Source organism: Oenanthe melanoleuca, chromosome 2 (genome assembly GCF_029582105.1).
Source record: "Oenanthe melanoleuca isolate GR-GAL-2019-014 chromosome 2, OMel1.0, whole genome shotgun sequence".
Lineage (NCBI taxonomy): Eukaryota > Metazoa > Chordata > Aves > Passeriformes > Muscicapidae > Oenanthe > Oenanthe melanoleuca.
The window spans coordinates 58,355,759-58,373,666 of NC_079335.1; the positions used below are offsets into that span (position 1 = coordinate 58,355,759).

General features: G+C 36.2%; 2 protein-coding genes across 13 annotated transcripts in view; one reads left to right on the forward strand and one right to left on the reverse strand.

Annotated features, from left to right (window-relative positions):
* Positions 1 to 13,475, forward strand: part of ZNF236 (zinc finger protein 236) — a 72,344-nt gene extending 58,869 nt beyond the window's left edge. For 2 of the 4 annotated variants that reach the window (XM_056484693.1, XM_056484695.1), the window contains exons 27-33: positions 145 to 297; positions 914 to 1,104; positions 2,699 to 2,830; positions 3,530 to 3,727; positions 9,273 to 9,402; positions 10,666 to 10,842; positions 11,286 to 13,475. In XM_056484693.1, the coding sequence (XP_056340668.1) occupies positions 145 to 297; positions 914 to 1,104; positions 2,699 to 2,830; positions 3,530 to 3,727; positions 9,273 to 9,402; positions 10,666 to 10,842; positions 11,286 to 11,413 (1,109 nt within the window). In that variant the 3' untranslated portion in view covers positions 11,414 to 13,475. The remainder of the gene's footprint in view (positions 1 to 144; positions 298 to 913; positions 1,105 to 2,698; positions 2,831 to 3,529; positions 3,728 to 9,272; positions 9,403 to 10,665; positions 10,843 to 11,285) is intronic. The other 2 variants (XM_056484694.1, XM_056484696.1) reach the window with 1 other exon arrangement.
* A 2,648-nt stretch (positions 13,476 to 16,123) lies between these two features.
* MBP (myelin basic protein) overlaps positions 16,124 to 17,908 on the reverse strand; it is a 104,379-nt gene continuing 102,594 nt past the window's right edge. For all 9 annotated transcript variants that reach the window (XM_056483242.1, XM_056483240.1, XM_056483241.1 and 6 more), the window contains one exon: positions 16,124 to 16,564. In XM_056483242.1, the coding sequence (XP_056339217.1) occupies positions 16,508 to 16,564 (57 nt within the window). In that variant the 3' untranslated portion in view covers positions 16,124 to 16,507. The remainder of the gene's footprint in view (positions 16,565 to 17,908) is intronic.

Genomic DNA, 17,908 nt, shown 5'->3' on the forward strand with positions numbered 1-17,908 from the left:
CATAAAAATCTGCATGTATAGAAGTTAATTTTATGTTTGGGTTGTATTTTCTACTTCTGTTATTTTATGATCGGTTAGTTCTAAGAACAGTAGCAGAATAATGCTGAGACAATTCCAGTTACAATAGGACTTACTTCTATTCAGGCCAAGATCTTATTCAGCATAATTCTGGAAGCACTGATCTGAACACTGGCTTAAGGCTGACAGCACCAACCATCAGCAGTCAGACTACAGGTGCTACATTAACTATAAGCAATGATCAGCTTCTTTCTCAGGGCCCTTCACTAAATGCTCCAGGTATGCACACAACAATTTTTCTAATTGAAAATAATATTTTGTTTAAAAAATAAATACTAGAATGAAATGGTATCATCTTGCACATCGTGATTCAGGAACTTTGAGTGTTTTGTGTGTTTTCTCACAAGCTTTAAATTGTTATGTCAATTTAAATGAACTTTATTCCACACTGTAAGAAAAAGCAAAAACTAGAAGACATCTTAAATTAGTACTTTGAGGCAGTTAGAGGAGTATTGAAGAACTATATCAATAAACTGGTGCCTTTGCTGCAGAACTGATAAAATGTCAAAATTGCTCCAGTACTCAAATTTTGATATTTTAAGTATATGTATGAATTTCTGCCTATATATGTTGGTATACGCACATTGCCACTTGTGAGTGCAATACTGTATTTGTTCATCAAGATACATTTAAATGTAATTTTTCTAATTTTATCATCTGACTGACAACTTTAGGTTCTTGATTAGCTGTTTAACCAATTTTGTTGATTTCACAATAGAAAATCCCAGCAATGAGAAACAGAAATTACTAAATTCCCTTAAAATAAATTTGCAGTTTAGTGTTTATGCATGTAACGGTTTGGTTTTTTTTTCTTACCATTTTGCCTGTGTTCCAGAACTTAATACAACAGGGGGAACAAACCTTCCTCCAGCAGCACCCATATCTCAGTCTGCAGTTTCTGCACAGAATCTGGTGATGTCTTCATCAGGAGTTGGAGGAGATGGTAGTGTCACTTTGACCCTTGCTGACACTCAGGGAATGTTGTCAGGTGGTCTTGATGCAGTTACACTTAATATCACTTCACAGGTAATGCTTTTCTGAACTGACAAATAAATTTATGTTTCTCTCTTACAGAGCAGGAATTGGAGATTTTGTTTAGAAAATAATTTTGTCCTGTAAATATATAATATTTGAAAGTTTAGTTAATTGTGCTTCTCTTTGCTAATCGTGTGTGTATGGCATCTAGAGATATGAACTGTTTGAACAGAAGTGCAGATAAATTTTGCAAGGTTGTTTGTTTTTTTAAATTAACAGATAGGTTCTACTGTTTCAAACATGGTTTGAGATCAGTTTTTGGTGTTAGACTATGTACTTCATTATCACTACTCAGTAATACAGCATAGTACTCCTAAATATATTATTTAATGTGGCAAATTTTTCTTTTCCAACTTGTGAATGGGAGAGTTGTACAACAGCTGTGACAGTTCTTTTCACAGCAAGTAACAGGACAGGATTTAATTGACCATCTTTAATAGCAAATGCATTATAAGAAATTTCCTAAAAATGGTGCTGTATGGACTGTCATAACCTTGCTGTTAGTTTCATTTATAGCATAACTTAAGAATTTTGTGGTGTCATCAAGAGCCAAAGATGTATCAGCAAATAGAATCTACAGAGTGGGGAGATAAAAAAACAATATTAAAAGACTACCAAGTGAAAATGAGTTGTGTGGTTGACATTTCAATGTAGATTTTTTTTTATTTTTTATTTACTTTTTGACGTGAGTTAAAGTGTGTAAATGTATACAAGTGAAATACTGTTTATCTTGGATGTGCTGTGATTGATACTGGTGAAGCAAAGTTACATGCCTCACTCTGCAGTTTTGCTGTGGGGAAGGGAAGAGAAGATTTCTTAAATAATTCTTATGATGTGTTTGTGGTTTTTGGGATCACAAAGTAACAAACCAGAACATGGTTTCATTTCAGGCTTTGTAATAATTTAAGTGATTACATTTAGCAGTGTTGCTGTTTATTTATGAGATCCTGTGCCTCCTGTTAAGACAAGCATAAATAAAATTGAAACATGGAATAATAATAATAGCTATACAAACACAATTTCTGTGCAAGAAATCATGGTGAATAGGCAGGTAGTATGTGAAAGAACTGTGTTTCCTGGAGAAATTGAAAAGTCATTGAAAGTAGTGTAGGAATTGAAGTAGTAAGATATTAATAATCATATATCCTAATTACTGATTTTGTTTCGTGATTTCATGCGATTTGGAAGTATGTTTAATCAAGAGATTTAAATAAAGGAAGATACTGTGGGAAGACCATGCAGGAGAGCAGAATACAAGGGTTAAAGAAAGGCAGCAGAAGGCTAAAACATACAGTATTTCATGCAAGGCTGATAAAAATCTAGTCTGGATCTAGTCTTACAACTTTACAGCTGTTGTTACCCTTAAATGGTTAGATGTAAATTTAAAAGAGAAAAGGAGGGAAAACAGTTGCACTTGTTCAGGTAGGATTCTGAAATGTTTCTTCCTAAAGAAAAAAGTACTGTTTATGTGTGAAAACTTAAATTATTACAGTTAGCTGTTAAAATACAGCTTTTTAAAATATAGTTACTCTTTTTTTGTTTGTTTGTTTGTTTTTTTTTTTTGTGCTCCCCTCTTCTCTGACAGGGTCAACAGTTCCCTGCTATACTCACAGATTCCAGTCTTGCTAGCCAAAGTGGATCAGGATCACAGCAAGTCATACTGGTGAGCCATACACCCCATTCAGCACCTGCAAACTCTGATGAAATAACATATCAGGTAGATACAATACATTCCTTTATCTTTTGTATTAAAGGACTTTTATTTAATCAAAATACTGGAATAATTTCTTTTTATCTTGAGTCATAAAGGCTGATGTCATTCCCAAGCAAGAGTATTGGGAAGAGGTTCTCTGTGACTTCCTAGTCACCCAGATTCTGGTTTATGTTTTGAATTAAAAACTACTTTTGGATATATATATACACGCACTCGAAAAAGAAATGTAATTAATAATGTGTTTCTTTCTACAAATCACATAATCATGCGCTCAACACAGACAGCTCCAAAAATTTCCCAGTAAGTTGGTATTTAGATAATAGATAAATTTTGGAGCTGTGGGGGAAAAAAAACACCTATTGGTATGCTTTTTCCATTCTCTTTCTGTATTCAAGTTGTTTCAGTGATGGTGCAGCATAAAGTCTTTGCAACTTCTTATGCCTTTGAATCACAGTAGAAGCTCCTGCATAAGGAATACAGTTTTGGTATTAGAAAAAGTGGCTCAGAATTGTTGTCTTGAAGGTGGAATGAATGTTTTCAAACAGCTTGATAGGGCAACCTCTGAAATAGGAGAAATGGGAGAGGTAGATGGTGACTTCATTTGTTGCTTTCTTTGTTACTGTACTTAGGATTCTTCTGTATCTGTAAAGTTGATGTTGTGCTTATGAAATTACCTGATGGTGTAATTGTAAATTGTTACAGGTGACAGAAGTTTCCCCTAATGTGGCTAAAAGCAGTCAAGCAGAAAAAGAAACTCGTGGGCACCAGTGTTTTGAGTGTAGCCAAACCTTTTATTCTGTCACTATGCTGACACACCACTGCAAAGAGGTTCACGGCAAGGAGCGAATACACGTTTGCCACATCTGCAATAAGGCCTTTAAGAGGGCAACACATCTCAAGGTATTTGGTAATAACAGTTGATTGTTCTCTTAACTCCTTTTGTTTTGGACTTTCTGTAATGTTAACAAAAGGTACCTATTAGCCCTTTGTCTTTGCTTTCCCTTTACAGTGTGAGAGGTGTGCATCTGAGAGAGGGAGTCTAAATGATAATGTGTGCACAGATAGAGAACTCTCTTCTGGAGCATGGAGAGGATTTTAATGCATATATTGACTACACAACGAAAAATGTTAATGCCTGTCATGCAAGCAATAGTGTCAGGAAAAGATTTCACTTACTTTATTTGCATATGAATGTCATCAGTGCTAATCCTGATTTCCAGATGATCTTTTGGTATCTCAGGAAGTTACCTGCCTTACAGTCTTACCATTTCATTTGTAGATGGCTCTGTCATGTGAGTACAAGTGATAGAGGAAGCATTTGTTTTAAAGTGTCCTTATATTATTGTATTGTCTAGTGATATTTTCTCTGTTTTCTCTTGATTATGAACGACCTAATACTTCCAAGTCTTTAAAAAAAACTAGTGATGTATCTAAGTTCTTAATTGGATTATAGAATGTTCCTGTTAGGAATATTGAGCTGTACTAGACAAGTGCTTTGTTCAGGCCAGTGTCTTAACTTCTGAGAGATACTTAAAGGAAGTAATTTAAAGAAGATCTTTAAGAAAAGGGTAAACATACAAGTTGCCCACAATTTTACCAGCTTCCCAGAATCTATAGCAAGAAATTTTTTGAGTCAAAGGCAATGTAGTTATATTATCTTTATATTTATATATAGCTCTTCAATAGATTTCCTTTCACTTTGATAAAATATTTTAATGAAATATACTCTCTTTGTGAAGTTCACCTGTCTGGAGTAATCATGTCTGTCAACTAGACTATTGGAAACTATTATAAAATGTGTTGTGAAACTCTCAACCTCTGAATTAGAAGAAATTTTCCAGGGGAAAAGCCAAAAGAGTATTGATACTAGTTTTCCTTAAGTACTGATAACAAACTCCAAAAATCAGTCTCTCTTCACTTTGTTTTCTTAGAACTGGGGCCAGGTTAAAAATACGACAAGATCACATCTTACCCTTGGGATTGTTACCTGTAACTGATTTTTCAGGAAGGCAGCGGTTGAAGTCACAAGAGACTTCAGGGCCTTGGAAGGACTTGTTAAGGGATCAGAAGCATAAGTAATCTTCTCCTCTATCCTTCCAGTTGCAGGGAGAGGTGTAGGAAAATGCAGGAAGAGCTGGCACATCAGTAACTGTTTCTGAGACTGGCATCACCAGCAGAATTTAGGGGTTTTTGATCATGGCTTGGTCTACATAACAGCAGGCCTGCTGCAGATGGGCTACACTTTTCCCAAAGGGGGAAAAAGATCTTTGCTGAGGAGTTAGCAGGGCTCGTGAAGAGAGATTATCTAAACTAGATGTAGGGAGGAAGGGATAAAACCAGACTTGCTGGAGATCAGCTTGAGGGCAGCATGCCAGTGTTTAAGGGTTTGTGTGCTAGCAAGGCCCTTCAAGCTCCACCCCAGTGTGCTGAGTACACTGGAGCGCATTTGAAATGTCCCTGTGCTGGTGTGTGCAGCACCACAGCCATCTCAGTGGAGGTAGGGGAATGGTCAGTGACCTGCTGCACCGCTCAGACATGCACAAGTTGTCTATGGGACTGATGGAATCCACCCAGGGGTGCCAAGGGGCCCGTCAGAAGAGCTTGCCAAGCCACTTGCAGTCATTTATGATGAGCAGTGCTGGCCAACCAGGGAGGTCCCAGTTGGCTGGATCTAAGCACCTGTGATGCCCATCTACAAGGGCTGGAAGCAGGATGTGGGAAACTACAGGCATTTCAGCCTGATCTCAGTGCCAGGAAAGGTTATGGAGCAGCTCATCTTGAGCATCTTTATGTGGTACATGCAGGACAACCAGGAGAAGAGGCACAAGTCAGTATGGCTTTATGAAAAGCAGGTCCTGCTTGAGTAACATGATTTCCTGTGACAAAGTGGCTTGCTCAGTGGAGGAGGGAAAGGCTGTGGATGTTGTCTACCTGGACTTCAGCAAAGCCTTCTTCTGGAAAAACTGACCTCCATGGCTTGGACAGGTTCACTGCTGAGAAAAAAATTGGCTATATGTCCAGACTCAGAGGAATGGTGAATGGAATTACATTCCACCACCAAAAGATGGTGAATGGAATTACATCCAGGTGGTCGGAAGTGATGTTCTCCAGGGCTCAGTACTGGGGCTGGTTCTATTTAATATCCTTATCAATGATCTGGACAAGACCACTTGGCAGACAACACCAAGTTGGGCAGGAGTGTTGATGTGCTGGAGGGCAGGAAGGCTCTGCAGAGGGATCTGGACAGGCTGCATCAGTGGGTTGGGGCCAGTTGGGTGAGGTTCAACAAGGCCAAGTGCTGAGTCCTGCCCTTGGGTTACACAACCCCAGGCAGTGCTGCAGGCTGGGGCAGAGTGGCTGGAAAGCTGCTGGTGGAGAAGGACCTGGGGGTGCTGATTGACAGTGGCTGAACATGAGCCAGTGTGTGCCCAGGTGGCCAAGGAGACCAAGGGCTGCCTGGCCTGTATGGGGAATAGTGTGGCCAGCAGGAGCAGGGCAGTGACTATCCCTCTTTACTTTGTGCTGGCAAGGCTGCAGCTAAAATCCTGTGTTCAGTTTTGGGCCCTCAGTTTGAGCAGGACATTGAGGTTCTAGAGGGTGTCCAGAGGAGGGCAATGGAGCTGGTGAAAGGTGTGGAGCATAAGTCTTAGGAGGAGCAGTTGAGGGAAGCTGGAGTTGCTTAGCCTGGAGAAAAGGAGCCTGGGGGTAACTTAACATTCTCTATAGCTACCTGAAAGCAGATTGTGGCCAGGTGGGAGTTGGCCTCTTCTGCTGGATAATGAGCAATAGGACAAGAGGACAGTTGTGTTAGGAGAGATTTAGATTGGGTATTAGGGTAATTTTCTTCACTGAAAGGCTTGTCAGGCACCGGCACAGTAAAGGGAAGTTGTCGGGTCACCAACTCTGAAGGTATTTAGAGGATGTGTAGATGTGGCACTATGGACAGTTAGCAGACATAGTTTAGTGGTAGGCTTGTCAGTGCTGGTTAGTGGGTGGCTTTGATCTTAAAGGACAGTTTCATTTGCCACTGGACCATCAAATACTAAAACAAATTTCACCCCTTACCAGACTCTTTTCTTTATCAAGGTGTTAATATCAGCTTCAGCTGTGAGCAGCCTTTAATGGCTAATTCAAAGATGAATGTTGGGGTTTGGCTTAGCATTTTGGGAAGAGTTGAGTGATCTGTTACTCATAGTCTTCATTTTATACTGATGGAATTCTGGACGTCACCAAAAATTTTAAGGGCACTACAAAACTTCAGGTTTTCAGAAAAATCCAGTAAGAGTTAAGGGTATCAGTGTTTAGATGCCAGTACTTAACTGCATGTGTTTTTTCCAAAGATGCCAGTACCAGCAGTTTCACAGTTACCCACAAGAAAATCCTCTTCAGAGATCATGTACAAACACTTCCACCACCCACCCCACCCCCAGTGTTAAAGCTTTTCAGACCAGTGACTTCAGTTCCTCTTCTGATGTGGATTACTGTCCTGTTTCACAGCTTCAAAGAGGAGAAGCTTAAGACATGCACAGTGACTAAACTGTCCAATTTCATATGAATTTGTAGTGGAACTATTGCCAATAGTAAATAAGGCACAGACATGATTCCTAAATGAAAGGAAAAAGGCCTTATCTTATTAAAACAATGGAATCAAACAAACTTTTTATTGCTACATTTTCAGAGGTGGTGACAATTAATGTTTCAGGAGTAACAGGGTATAAGAGTGGCATACTAATGCATGAGCCATTTCAAAGAAGGTTTCCTGATCTTATTTTATAATTAGATAACTTGTTTGCTACTCCAAGATAATTACTCTCTGAAGAAACATAAGAATTACACAAAGTTGTAAAACATTGCATGAACAATTGGCAAAATACTATGTCTATAATGAGAATATTGCACTTCAGAATGGTGCATTTCCTTGAGCTATTTTCAAAAGTATATTTATTTTACAGGAAAAGTATAAGATGTGCAAAGATCAGTGGAACAGAATTGCATCAAAAACTGTTTCTTCAGAGAAAGTTGGCAGAAAGCTTTACAGGGCTATCTGGATGATATATTGTTTGCTTTCAAGTAGAAGATGGGGTGGGGGTTGTTGGGATTTAGAGGTTTAGTTTTGTTTAGTTTTTTGTTTGGGTTTTGTGGTGGAAGAAAGTAGCAACTGGTTTCAGTTAATTTTTTTGAAGTAGGTCAGAGAGTGCTTCCACCAGTTCACTACTTGAGGGGGTAATGAACAAGATAAAACTGAAAGATTTTATTTCCACCTAAGCAGGGGTTTACAGATACATAATTTTTCTCAGAAGACCTTATATTATTTCCCTGTAATACTTTATTATTATAATTACTGTGATAATAATATTCTTCCATGTAACTGTCTCACTGATTTTCCAGTGTAAACAAACTGCAGACACAGTTTGCTTCTGTTCGTGGAGTGAGGAATAGGACTTCATAGACATCAAGAAGGCTTATTGTTTAGGTATAGTAAAGACTAATTAATAGTTTAGTCTGTAATCAAATAGAGTAGAAAAGAATATCCACACACATTTTAGAAAGTGGACAAGTATTTGCAGTACTGTTTCCCGGATAGTTCTTGATTAGATTTTTTTTAGTTATATATATATATATTTATTTTTTTTTTTTTTTTTTTTGTAATTTGAAGTTTATCTTGGTATTAATAAATAAATTAAAAATGAAAATATTAATAGGTAACATAATATACTCCTCTTAAGTTCAAAAAATATCTGGGCCAGCATCAGTGTATTAAAAACACTGAAATTAGAACTGTTAATTGATGCTTCTTCATAAAGATAAGGCATCCTACTATCTTACCATTAAGAGCCTTAGTGATTTTATTTTCTGGTGTTTTGATTAAATTAAGAGTCCATTGTGAAGTGGTTCTGTTTGCATCTTGCCATCACACAGTTGTGTGTGTGTATGTTATGATAGTTGCCTCTTTGAGGCCTGTACAGTTTGGCAGTGTTACCAATTCAGGTGCTGAGGAATACCCACATATCAGACAAGGAGGGAGATGGGTGCTGTAGAGGAGAAAGGGAAAAAAATCCTACATTAGCTTATAATGCACAGTTATCAAAATACCTCTTTGTGGATGTACAGAGCATTTAAAGAACTCTGGTTTGGTTTTCTGTGTTTTATTTTGCTTCAGATAATTAGTAAAGAGATAATGTATGCCGAAAAAGAAAGACATACAGTTATTGATGGAGGTTTTCAGAAGTGTAAAGATACAGATGGTTAGAGAGAGTTGATACACAAAAGTGATCTCTCATTTAAAAGAAAAAAAAACAATTGCAGGCTTCCATTTTCTTCCAGCTTGTCTGCTGATGACTAAGATCCTCTGCTTTTGCCTTCAAGGTGTGAATATATTTTTATGTTAAGTACTGAAGTCTTTTTAAATGGTCTGAAATGTATTTTTTTTCCTATGCTGGCTTAGGAACACATGCAAACCCATCAAGGTGGACCTTCACTGAGTTCCCAGAAGCCTAGAGTGTTTAAGTGTGATACTTGTGAAAAAGCTTTTGCTAAGCCAAGTCAGCTGGAGAGACACAGTCGCATCCACACAGGTAACACCAGAAATTATTTTTATCTTGAGAGGTTTTCTTACGAGTATCTGGGTGTTATGTTTGGAACCCTTGCTTATGCTTTCAACTATCTGCATTTAAATGTCAACTTAAACTTAAAAAACCATTTCTTACCTCAAATGTTTGGAAATTAAAAGGAGGAACAGCAAACTTGAAAACTCACATGCTTCACTAAGCTGATCTGTATTTTGGGACTGGCAGTACTGCAGTGATAATGTGAGTGCTTGAGGTTGTGTCTGAAGGTTTGTCAGCCTTTGAGACAGATTAATAAAAACATATTTTAAAGCATTGTTTGAAGTGCTTTAAAGACACTGGTTATGATCATCCTCAGTCATATAGATGGATGTGCAAGTAAGGGGGTGTGCTCAGTGATATTAAACAAAGGCTAGGCTTAACTGCTGACACTGACTGCTGTATGCAGTGCTTCGTTATTACTGAGCTACTTGCACAGGTCATCTGTTTCTAATGCCAGTACTTTTCATTTGTTGTGTTCTTTTCCACATATTCCACTTCTGATATTTTCTTTAACAGTTAATCTATAAAAAGTCTATACTGACTTCTCCTAGGGAGCACTCATTTTCTGTAATATAAGTGCTTTTCAGCTTGCAGCTTCTGCCCTGCTGTAAGTTGAAAGCTGTGCATAGGATGATAGTGCAGCTGTCCTCCCCGTGCCTGACAAACTTTCTTCTTAAGAACATGAGTTGTAAGTATAGGAGTCAGTTCTCTTGAAAAGTTCTTTCTTTTCCCTACCACTGCTACCAATAAAGATTTGTCATGGCTGCTAAACTTAGAGCGGACAGGGCAAAGTTATCTTGTTGCTGCTAATCTGGAGGGGACCAATGAATTTGGCTGGATTTGCTGTAGAATAAGAAGATTCCCTCAAAAGGGTAACTCTCTCTTAGAGTGAGTCAACCAGAGCTTTCTCTTTCCCAGCATCAAGCTCTTCTGTGGTTACTGCATTAGAAAGGAACATTCTGCTTCTACTGTGGGTAACTTACCTAGGTGATAAATTGAATAGGAAAGATAATGTCAGTGATTTAGTACTTATGTAATTATTCTGACATTTAATTTGAGATTTTTGATGACAATGTGGAGCTATAGCACTGTTTGGAGAAAGTCTCAGGGAAAATTATGATGTCTATTTCATTTCTAGATCATCTTGATAATTTTTACTGAATTCCAAACTGTATTTCAATCTTAAAAGGAAAAATTATAAGTTTTTTTTTTTTTTTTTTTCTTATAAAGGAGAACGACCATTTCAGTGTACATTGTGTGAAAAGGCATTTAACCAGAAGAGTGCTCTTAAAGTCCACATGAAAAGGCACACAGGAGAGAGACCTTATAAATGTGATTACTGTGCCATGGGATTTACACAGAAAAGCAATATGAAGCTGCATATGAAACGGACTCATGGTTACACTGGTACGTAGCATGGTGGTAGTACTGCTGAGGGCAGGAATCCATATGTTTTGATAGGAGAGCACAGAGCACTTCCCTCGAGTTATTGAGGAGTCAAGACTTAATAGCCAAAAACCACAGGTCGTGAGCTAATAGTTGCACATGCAACACAAAAATCAGGTTGAAACAGCAATTCATTGCTCTTTATGGTTCCTTGTTTTTTATGTGGGGCTCTGTGTACAGAAATACAGAGCTGAAAAATTATTCCAGGAAAACAGTATATTGTATTAGATTTTTTTAAAAAAAATTTTTTCCAAGACTGTCTAATGAATTTACAGTATCTGAAGTAATTGTATAAAAGTGTTCCCCATCATGATTCCTTTATTCCCAAGTGCTGTATTTGCATTTTTCTTACACCATACATTAAATTACACTCACTTGCCTTTTTCTCTTCTGCCTTGGTGTAGGTCCTGTACAAGAGCCTGCAAATCACCAGGAACAAGAAGGGGAAGACATTAGTCGTGCTCTGAATTTAGAAGAAGTGGTACAAGAATCTTCAAATGAATGGCAAAATATAGGCAATGTTTTTCGATAACACCTTGAAATTTGGAAGTTAGAAATGTTTCTGGGACTTGAATTTTATGGTTAAAGCTTCAAGCATTGAAGATACTAACAATAGAATAATATATTATAGGTTTTTTTAATTATTTACAGAAGTTACCTAAAAGAGAAATTCTTTTTTTTTTTTAAGCTTATAGAAGAATATTGGGAAAACTTCATTTAATCTGTGCTAAGTTGTCTGTGAATCAGTGAACTCAGGTAATAATGTATACAGTTTCATCTTTGAATTCACAGACAATATATCTATTTAAAGATAAACTGGAACTTTATATCAGAATAGAATAATACCAGTTTTTAATGGAGATGAAGAATAACTTCACCAGAAAATCATGAAACTGTCAGTCAACTGGTTTTTTTATGTGTTTAAAGAAATAATTGAGATTGAAAATGAAGTGTTGCAGTTGATGATGCATGCAGTATAAAATAGTGGAGTTTTGCCTTTCTTTTTTTTTTTTTTTTTTTTTTTTCCTACAAGGCACAGGAAAAGGCTGTATTTTTTTAAAGCTTTCTTTTTTAGTGCATTTTGAGAATTTGTTGAAAAAAAATAAAATACTGCAAGCTCATGGCTTTTCTTGAGTTAAACTCTTGAGAGGGAGCATGTTCATTTTCATTCCAACCACAAGAGGCAGTTAGATTTTTACAGTAAAAGTCTTGAGGTTCTGGACTTGGCAATAATTACTTAAAAAGAATCCAAATGAGAAAATGTTCCAGTAAAAGCCTCTGTTGTTTGCTGTACTGGGTCAGCAGGTACCTATCTCAGTATCTGTGGAAAACAGCCATATACTAGATCTGTGAGGTATACAAGTACAATTTTGTGGTAGCAGTGAGAAAGTTAGATCCACACTAGGTTACCTATACTATACAATGTTCCCCAGTGCTGTAAACAGTTATCATTTTGAATCTGTAAATTCCTTACTATTTTCTTTGTGGATTTTGGAAATATATTACATTTATTTGTTGTTTAAGTCATTGTTTCAGCAAAACTACCTAGCTGACTGAGTATTGCTTTCAAAGGTGCCACTTGTTAAGTATATTCATAGCAAAGAAACACTGGAGTAAAAGCATAGTTGTGTTTTAGACATTCCAAAGACAGAAGCTGTTTTCTTATTTTTGCCTTGTTCTTTTGAATTTTATTTATATGTTACATATATATAGATATATATATGTGTGCTTATATATGTATGTATATATATATATATATATATATATATATTTAAAGTTTATGAGCCTCTGTGTGGCTGATCAGTATATTTTGTAAATACTAATCCCAGTTGCAAGGAGTTCATCTGTTTGGTTGCCACAAGTACTTCTAGATCAGTGGTGGATATGTTGTACTATAATACAGACCTGGACTTTAATTTACTTTCTAAAAGATAATTGTTCTCAGATCCAAAAAGCCCTTTTCTGTAAATATTGTCTATATTCTGTCTATGATAAACTAGTTATTTCTGATTGCTGAAGCAAGAAATCGCTGTTGGTTTTGATAGGGCATCTCTTAATTCTTTTGTTAACTGTTCAGCATATGTATATAAGTAATATAGTTGGTGACATGAAAATAACACTTTTGTTATGTGGAATATTTAATTGAAAAACATGCTAAATAATATTACTTTTTTCCAAATTCTGTTTCATGTATTTTTTAAGCATATTATTCTGGATTCTAGGAGATTGGAAAAACTGTTTACAGAAGTGTGTGTTTGAATAATAGATGTAAAGAATAAAGTGCCTTCCTTTCCAGGCAGCCTGTGAGTGTTCCAGCTGTTTAAGAAAGATAGTATATTTTACAGTTGTCTGGCCTCATGGTAGAGCATGCATTTTATCTGTAATAATACAGCAAAATGTGCTGTGTTGCATGTACCATGCATGACTTTTTTCCCTATTATTTCAGGGAATACTGTGTAAATGCACAGAGAACTTGGAACTAGGTGATCTTTAAGGCCCCTTCCAGCCCAGACCATTCAGTGATTCTGGGTTGGAATGGTTCTTGGTACACACAACCTAAAAGCTGATCTCATGAGTAAAAAGATGGCATTTTTAAAGGGTCACTTCTCAAAAGTATTATGTCTTGGTTAGAGGCAGTGAGTCTGTTTAGCAAGTTTTTGAAGTGTTAAATAAAAAGTGTGAGTTATGGAGTCAGCTAACATGTTTCCTGAATTCAGTTTGCTACTGCTCCAGCACTTGGAAATCCTGTCAGCTACAATAATAGACACTTATAAAATTTCTTTTTAACATTGTGTTTGATTTGCTTCCCTGCATCCTCTTCCCTGTGAACTTCAAGTGTCTTAACAGAGTTTTTTATAGCCTTGGTAAGATTGAGTTGGAGCTTTTCAGAGCAGTGTATGTGGTTGATGTTCAGAACAAATACAGACAGAGTAACCAATATGTTGATATTTTCAAAAGCCATGTGAAAGCAGATGTATTATTTAAGGAAGCAGAAGAACTCTTGTTCTGACAAGTGCTTAAAGTTCCACGTTGTATAGTGAGTAAGTGAACAGTGCTTGGGACAGCCTGTGTTCTTTCTGGTTTAATGCAGTAGTAGTTTTGTGCTACCTGGGGCTTTTGGCTTGTGCCTGCCACAATATCTTTTGGTTTATGTCCATTCCTTCAGTACATTAAATTACACACTTCTGGTATTGGTTGGGCATTCCTGTTTCAGGAAAAATCCTTTGTTTGCTAATCAAATGGCCATTTAAACTGCTGGTTTTCATCAAAACTACTAGTGTGTAACTAAAAAAATAAATTTCAGGCCAAGTTTTAATCTCTTTTCATGTTGGTAAAACAATGCTTTCAAGTACTATATCTGTTCCTCTAAAGGAAGTAAATCCAAAAAAGCCACCTCAATCCTCTGGAAAAGATGTCTGAGGGGAAAGAAGAGTGATGAAGGCAAGGAAGATTTTTTGGTTTAATTCTAAAGTGCAGTATTTTGAAAGATGTATTTCTCTGGGTTTTTTACCTTAAATATTCTTTCACATTTTTGAAGGCTGTTTGCACCACAGTTGTTCATGAAGGGGGCTGGATTTTATTGCCTCTTCACAGACATTTTATGCCTTGCAGTATCCTTCTGAACTGTAACTGTCACTCCATAGATGCTGGCATTCCCTAATTCTTGTGTCCTATTGTCAGCCTTCTGGGCCATGCAATGTCACTAGAAGCCTGTGTGCAGGGTCCTAAAGTGTCATTGTGTCATTTTCTAGTATCTGAACATTATTCATAAGGGGGGGAAGGGGGGCAGGGGAATAAACCAAACAGACCTATATATATGTATAAGTATATATAAATATATATATATATATATATCCTTTTCCTTTGTAAAAAACAAAACTGGCCCAAGTTTCATTTCAAGTTGATTACTTTATTTCAATAGTGTCTATTTTTAAAAGCTATGTTCCTATAAGAACAATACTTGTTCAAATTAAATCAACTATTACGTTGCAGAGTATACATCTGAATGAAGCTACAATAGAAAAATACACATAGCAACCAACAAAGGTAATAGATGTAATAGGTGTGTGTATACTTAATCATTTTGGCAGTTTTGTTTTCTTTAGTCTCTATGTATTTTCTATCATCTCATTTTCCATTGCTTCATATTAATGGACACTGATTTAAACCTACAAGAGATCTAGATGTGAAATGCAATTAACATATATATTTATAGGTAACTTTTACTGGGCACTAATTAGGAATGCTGTTTCAACCTAGGAAGCACTAATTATAATCTACAGTGCATAGGCTAAAACTAAAAAATAAAATAATTAATCACACTTAGATGACAGTTTGAAGAAATGCTAAGTTTAAGTAATGAAACAGTGCAATTCAGAAGAGCCTTTTATTTCCCTAAGTGTGGTTGGAAATACCATCTCCACACATTCATTTTAGTAATTTGTGAACAATTCATACCTAAATCTAACTCAGCTATAATTTATTTCTACAAGGCAACTACAATACAACAGTTAAATGTTCACAGTAGTTTACTATGAGTTTGCTTTGGTGCACTGCCCCTAATAGGCATCCAGGTCTAACTCAGGCAAAGGTTGAGCCCATCAAATACAACACTGCTGAATACCAAGAGAAAGATTTGAAATTCTAACGTGAGATGTGCAGGACTATCTGAGATACCAGTACTGAAGGGCTTTCTTTCAGAAATTAGACTTTTTTTGTTTGTATGCTTATTTACTTACTGTACTGCAAAATAATTGCTGTTGCAGCAGAGTTTATGTGAAGCACCAGTGACATCCAGTGGTCACGTGTGCAGTCTTAGATGTTTCTCTGGGAATATCCCTTGTTTTGTAACATTAGTCTAACTCAAATTTTAAATCCTCTTTCTCTCCCTCATCTACTCTTTATTCTAATGGTTTGGATGCAATGAGCAATTCAGGGCATGGAAAGAATTTCCTTATTGCTATTGCTCCACATCGTATTGATTCTTCAACATCTGCCCCCTCCCACTCTTCACATACCTTGAACTCCCAGGATTTGATAAACCTTTCCATGACTGCCTAATCCTGTTACAAAAATAAATTATTCTGTGAGTGAGAGAAGGAAGATTAAAACAAAACAAAAAAATAACCAAAAAAAAAAAATTGGATAAACAGTCCTTACAACTTCTGCACATGTTGTTGTTTTTTTTTTTTTTTGTTTTAACAGCAGTGTCTCAAAAATTCATTAACAGCAGTGCTCAGTATCCAAGACATTATAGCTCTTTATTTGTAATTCTGATGTTCACTAAAACGAAACCAGAGGAGTTGAGCTTAAATTAGGTGTTTGGGAGAAATAAAGGAGTCCAGCATACAGTTAGGGCATCCTGAAGAAGAAGGGTAAAGTCAGAGATCTTGTTACTTTACATAAAATAAGGAAAACATCTAGCAAAGCTACTTTTTGTGTTCCTTTCATTCAACTGTTGCTCAGGGATTGCCAATAGAAGTTTGTATCATCTACTGCATGCAGAACCTACTTGGCATTAAGTAATGGATTGCATCTATCTAGGTAATTGTGGCAGCTGTTACTAGTTTTAAGGCAGTTATATTATGAAGCAGAGTACATGATCCTTGGGTATCATCTTGGAGCTTCAGCGCCTAGCAATGGGGGAACCAGACCGCGATCCAGGTCGGGACCCAGAGCCTCCCTGTGGAGGGAAGAACAGAGTTGTATTAATTAGAAATTAATAACTGTTTGGGCTGTGCATTGAAGAACAACAATCTCTTGTAAGTATGACAAAATTTTACATACTGTCTAATGAAAATAACCTGCAATTGCCTCTACTATATCACTAAATATTTACTGAGATTTTCACTTCAAAAAGACTTTCATTGATTTTCACATAGGATTAATTTACTCTCATTAAATCTTCCACAGAGGACTTGACAGTCTTTCATTAATTACTTTTAAGTGCATGTTCTTATTCAGGTCTTCCTAATGAAAACAATTTATTTCCTTGGACAGCATGGAAAATTTCATTTTTATGAACCCTGTGTATATACTCTAAATAACAAAACAAAGTACCAAAACCTTAAATATAAGATGTAATAGTTTCACATCTGAACTGAAATGTAATAGTTTCATTCTGCAGTAAATTCTCAGTTTTATATCAACATGAGGCTTGTATGGAAAGCTTAGATGCAGATATGGGAGAAAGCTAAGAAAAGATAAATGGGCTGAAACCTGCCCTATTCTTAGAAAGTGTCAAACTGTGAAGAAAAAACTGTGACAATTCATAAATTTGCATTTGAGAAAATAAGCAGTTTTATAGCAAAGATGATCCAAGCTGAAATTCTGACATTTCATTTTTTGGAATTTGAGACTACTCTAACTTGGTATCTTGTCCCTTAGCTTTAGCAACTCTTCTATAGGCAAATCTTGAAAAATGCACTTAAAATCACAGATGTGAGGTGATGGGGTAATTCTTACTGTGATCAGTTGATGACTGAACTGTTTACTTGAAAAATAATTGTACTTTGAGACTTCATTTTCTTCATTTATCTTCTTCTCATCTTTCAGTGCTGCCTCCTTAGTTTTACAGAAGTGTTACAGGAAAATTCAGCCTAATTCATTAGGTAACTGCCTTTTTTTTCTTTCAAAGATAACTTAAAGAATGGATAACTTTTTTTATATTACAAGACTGTAAAACTATATTAAAAATAGTAATTAGTGCCTCCTGCTGTAAACAATGGACTGAATAAAACTCATATCAAAGTTCCAGAAATTATAATGGCTGGGAAAAGGTTATCTAAAAAGTTAAACTGGTGTATGTATCTCTCAGATAAATAGATATATAGATCTAAGCTAAAATAGCTGTGATGAGTATGAAAAAAAGATAATGTTAAATTTCATGAGACATCATTAATGCCTATTTTCAGATGTTGAAATGATGAAAATTTACAAATAATGTCAGTATATAGCCATGGAATAGTTGATGTACCTGAACTCTACTAAATCTACCAAGTGCACAATGTGAAATTAAGACTTAAAA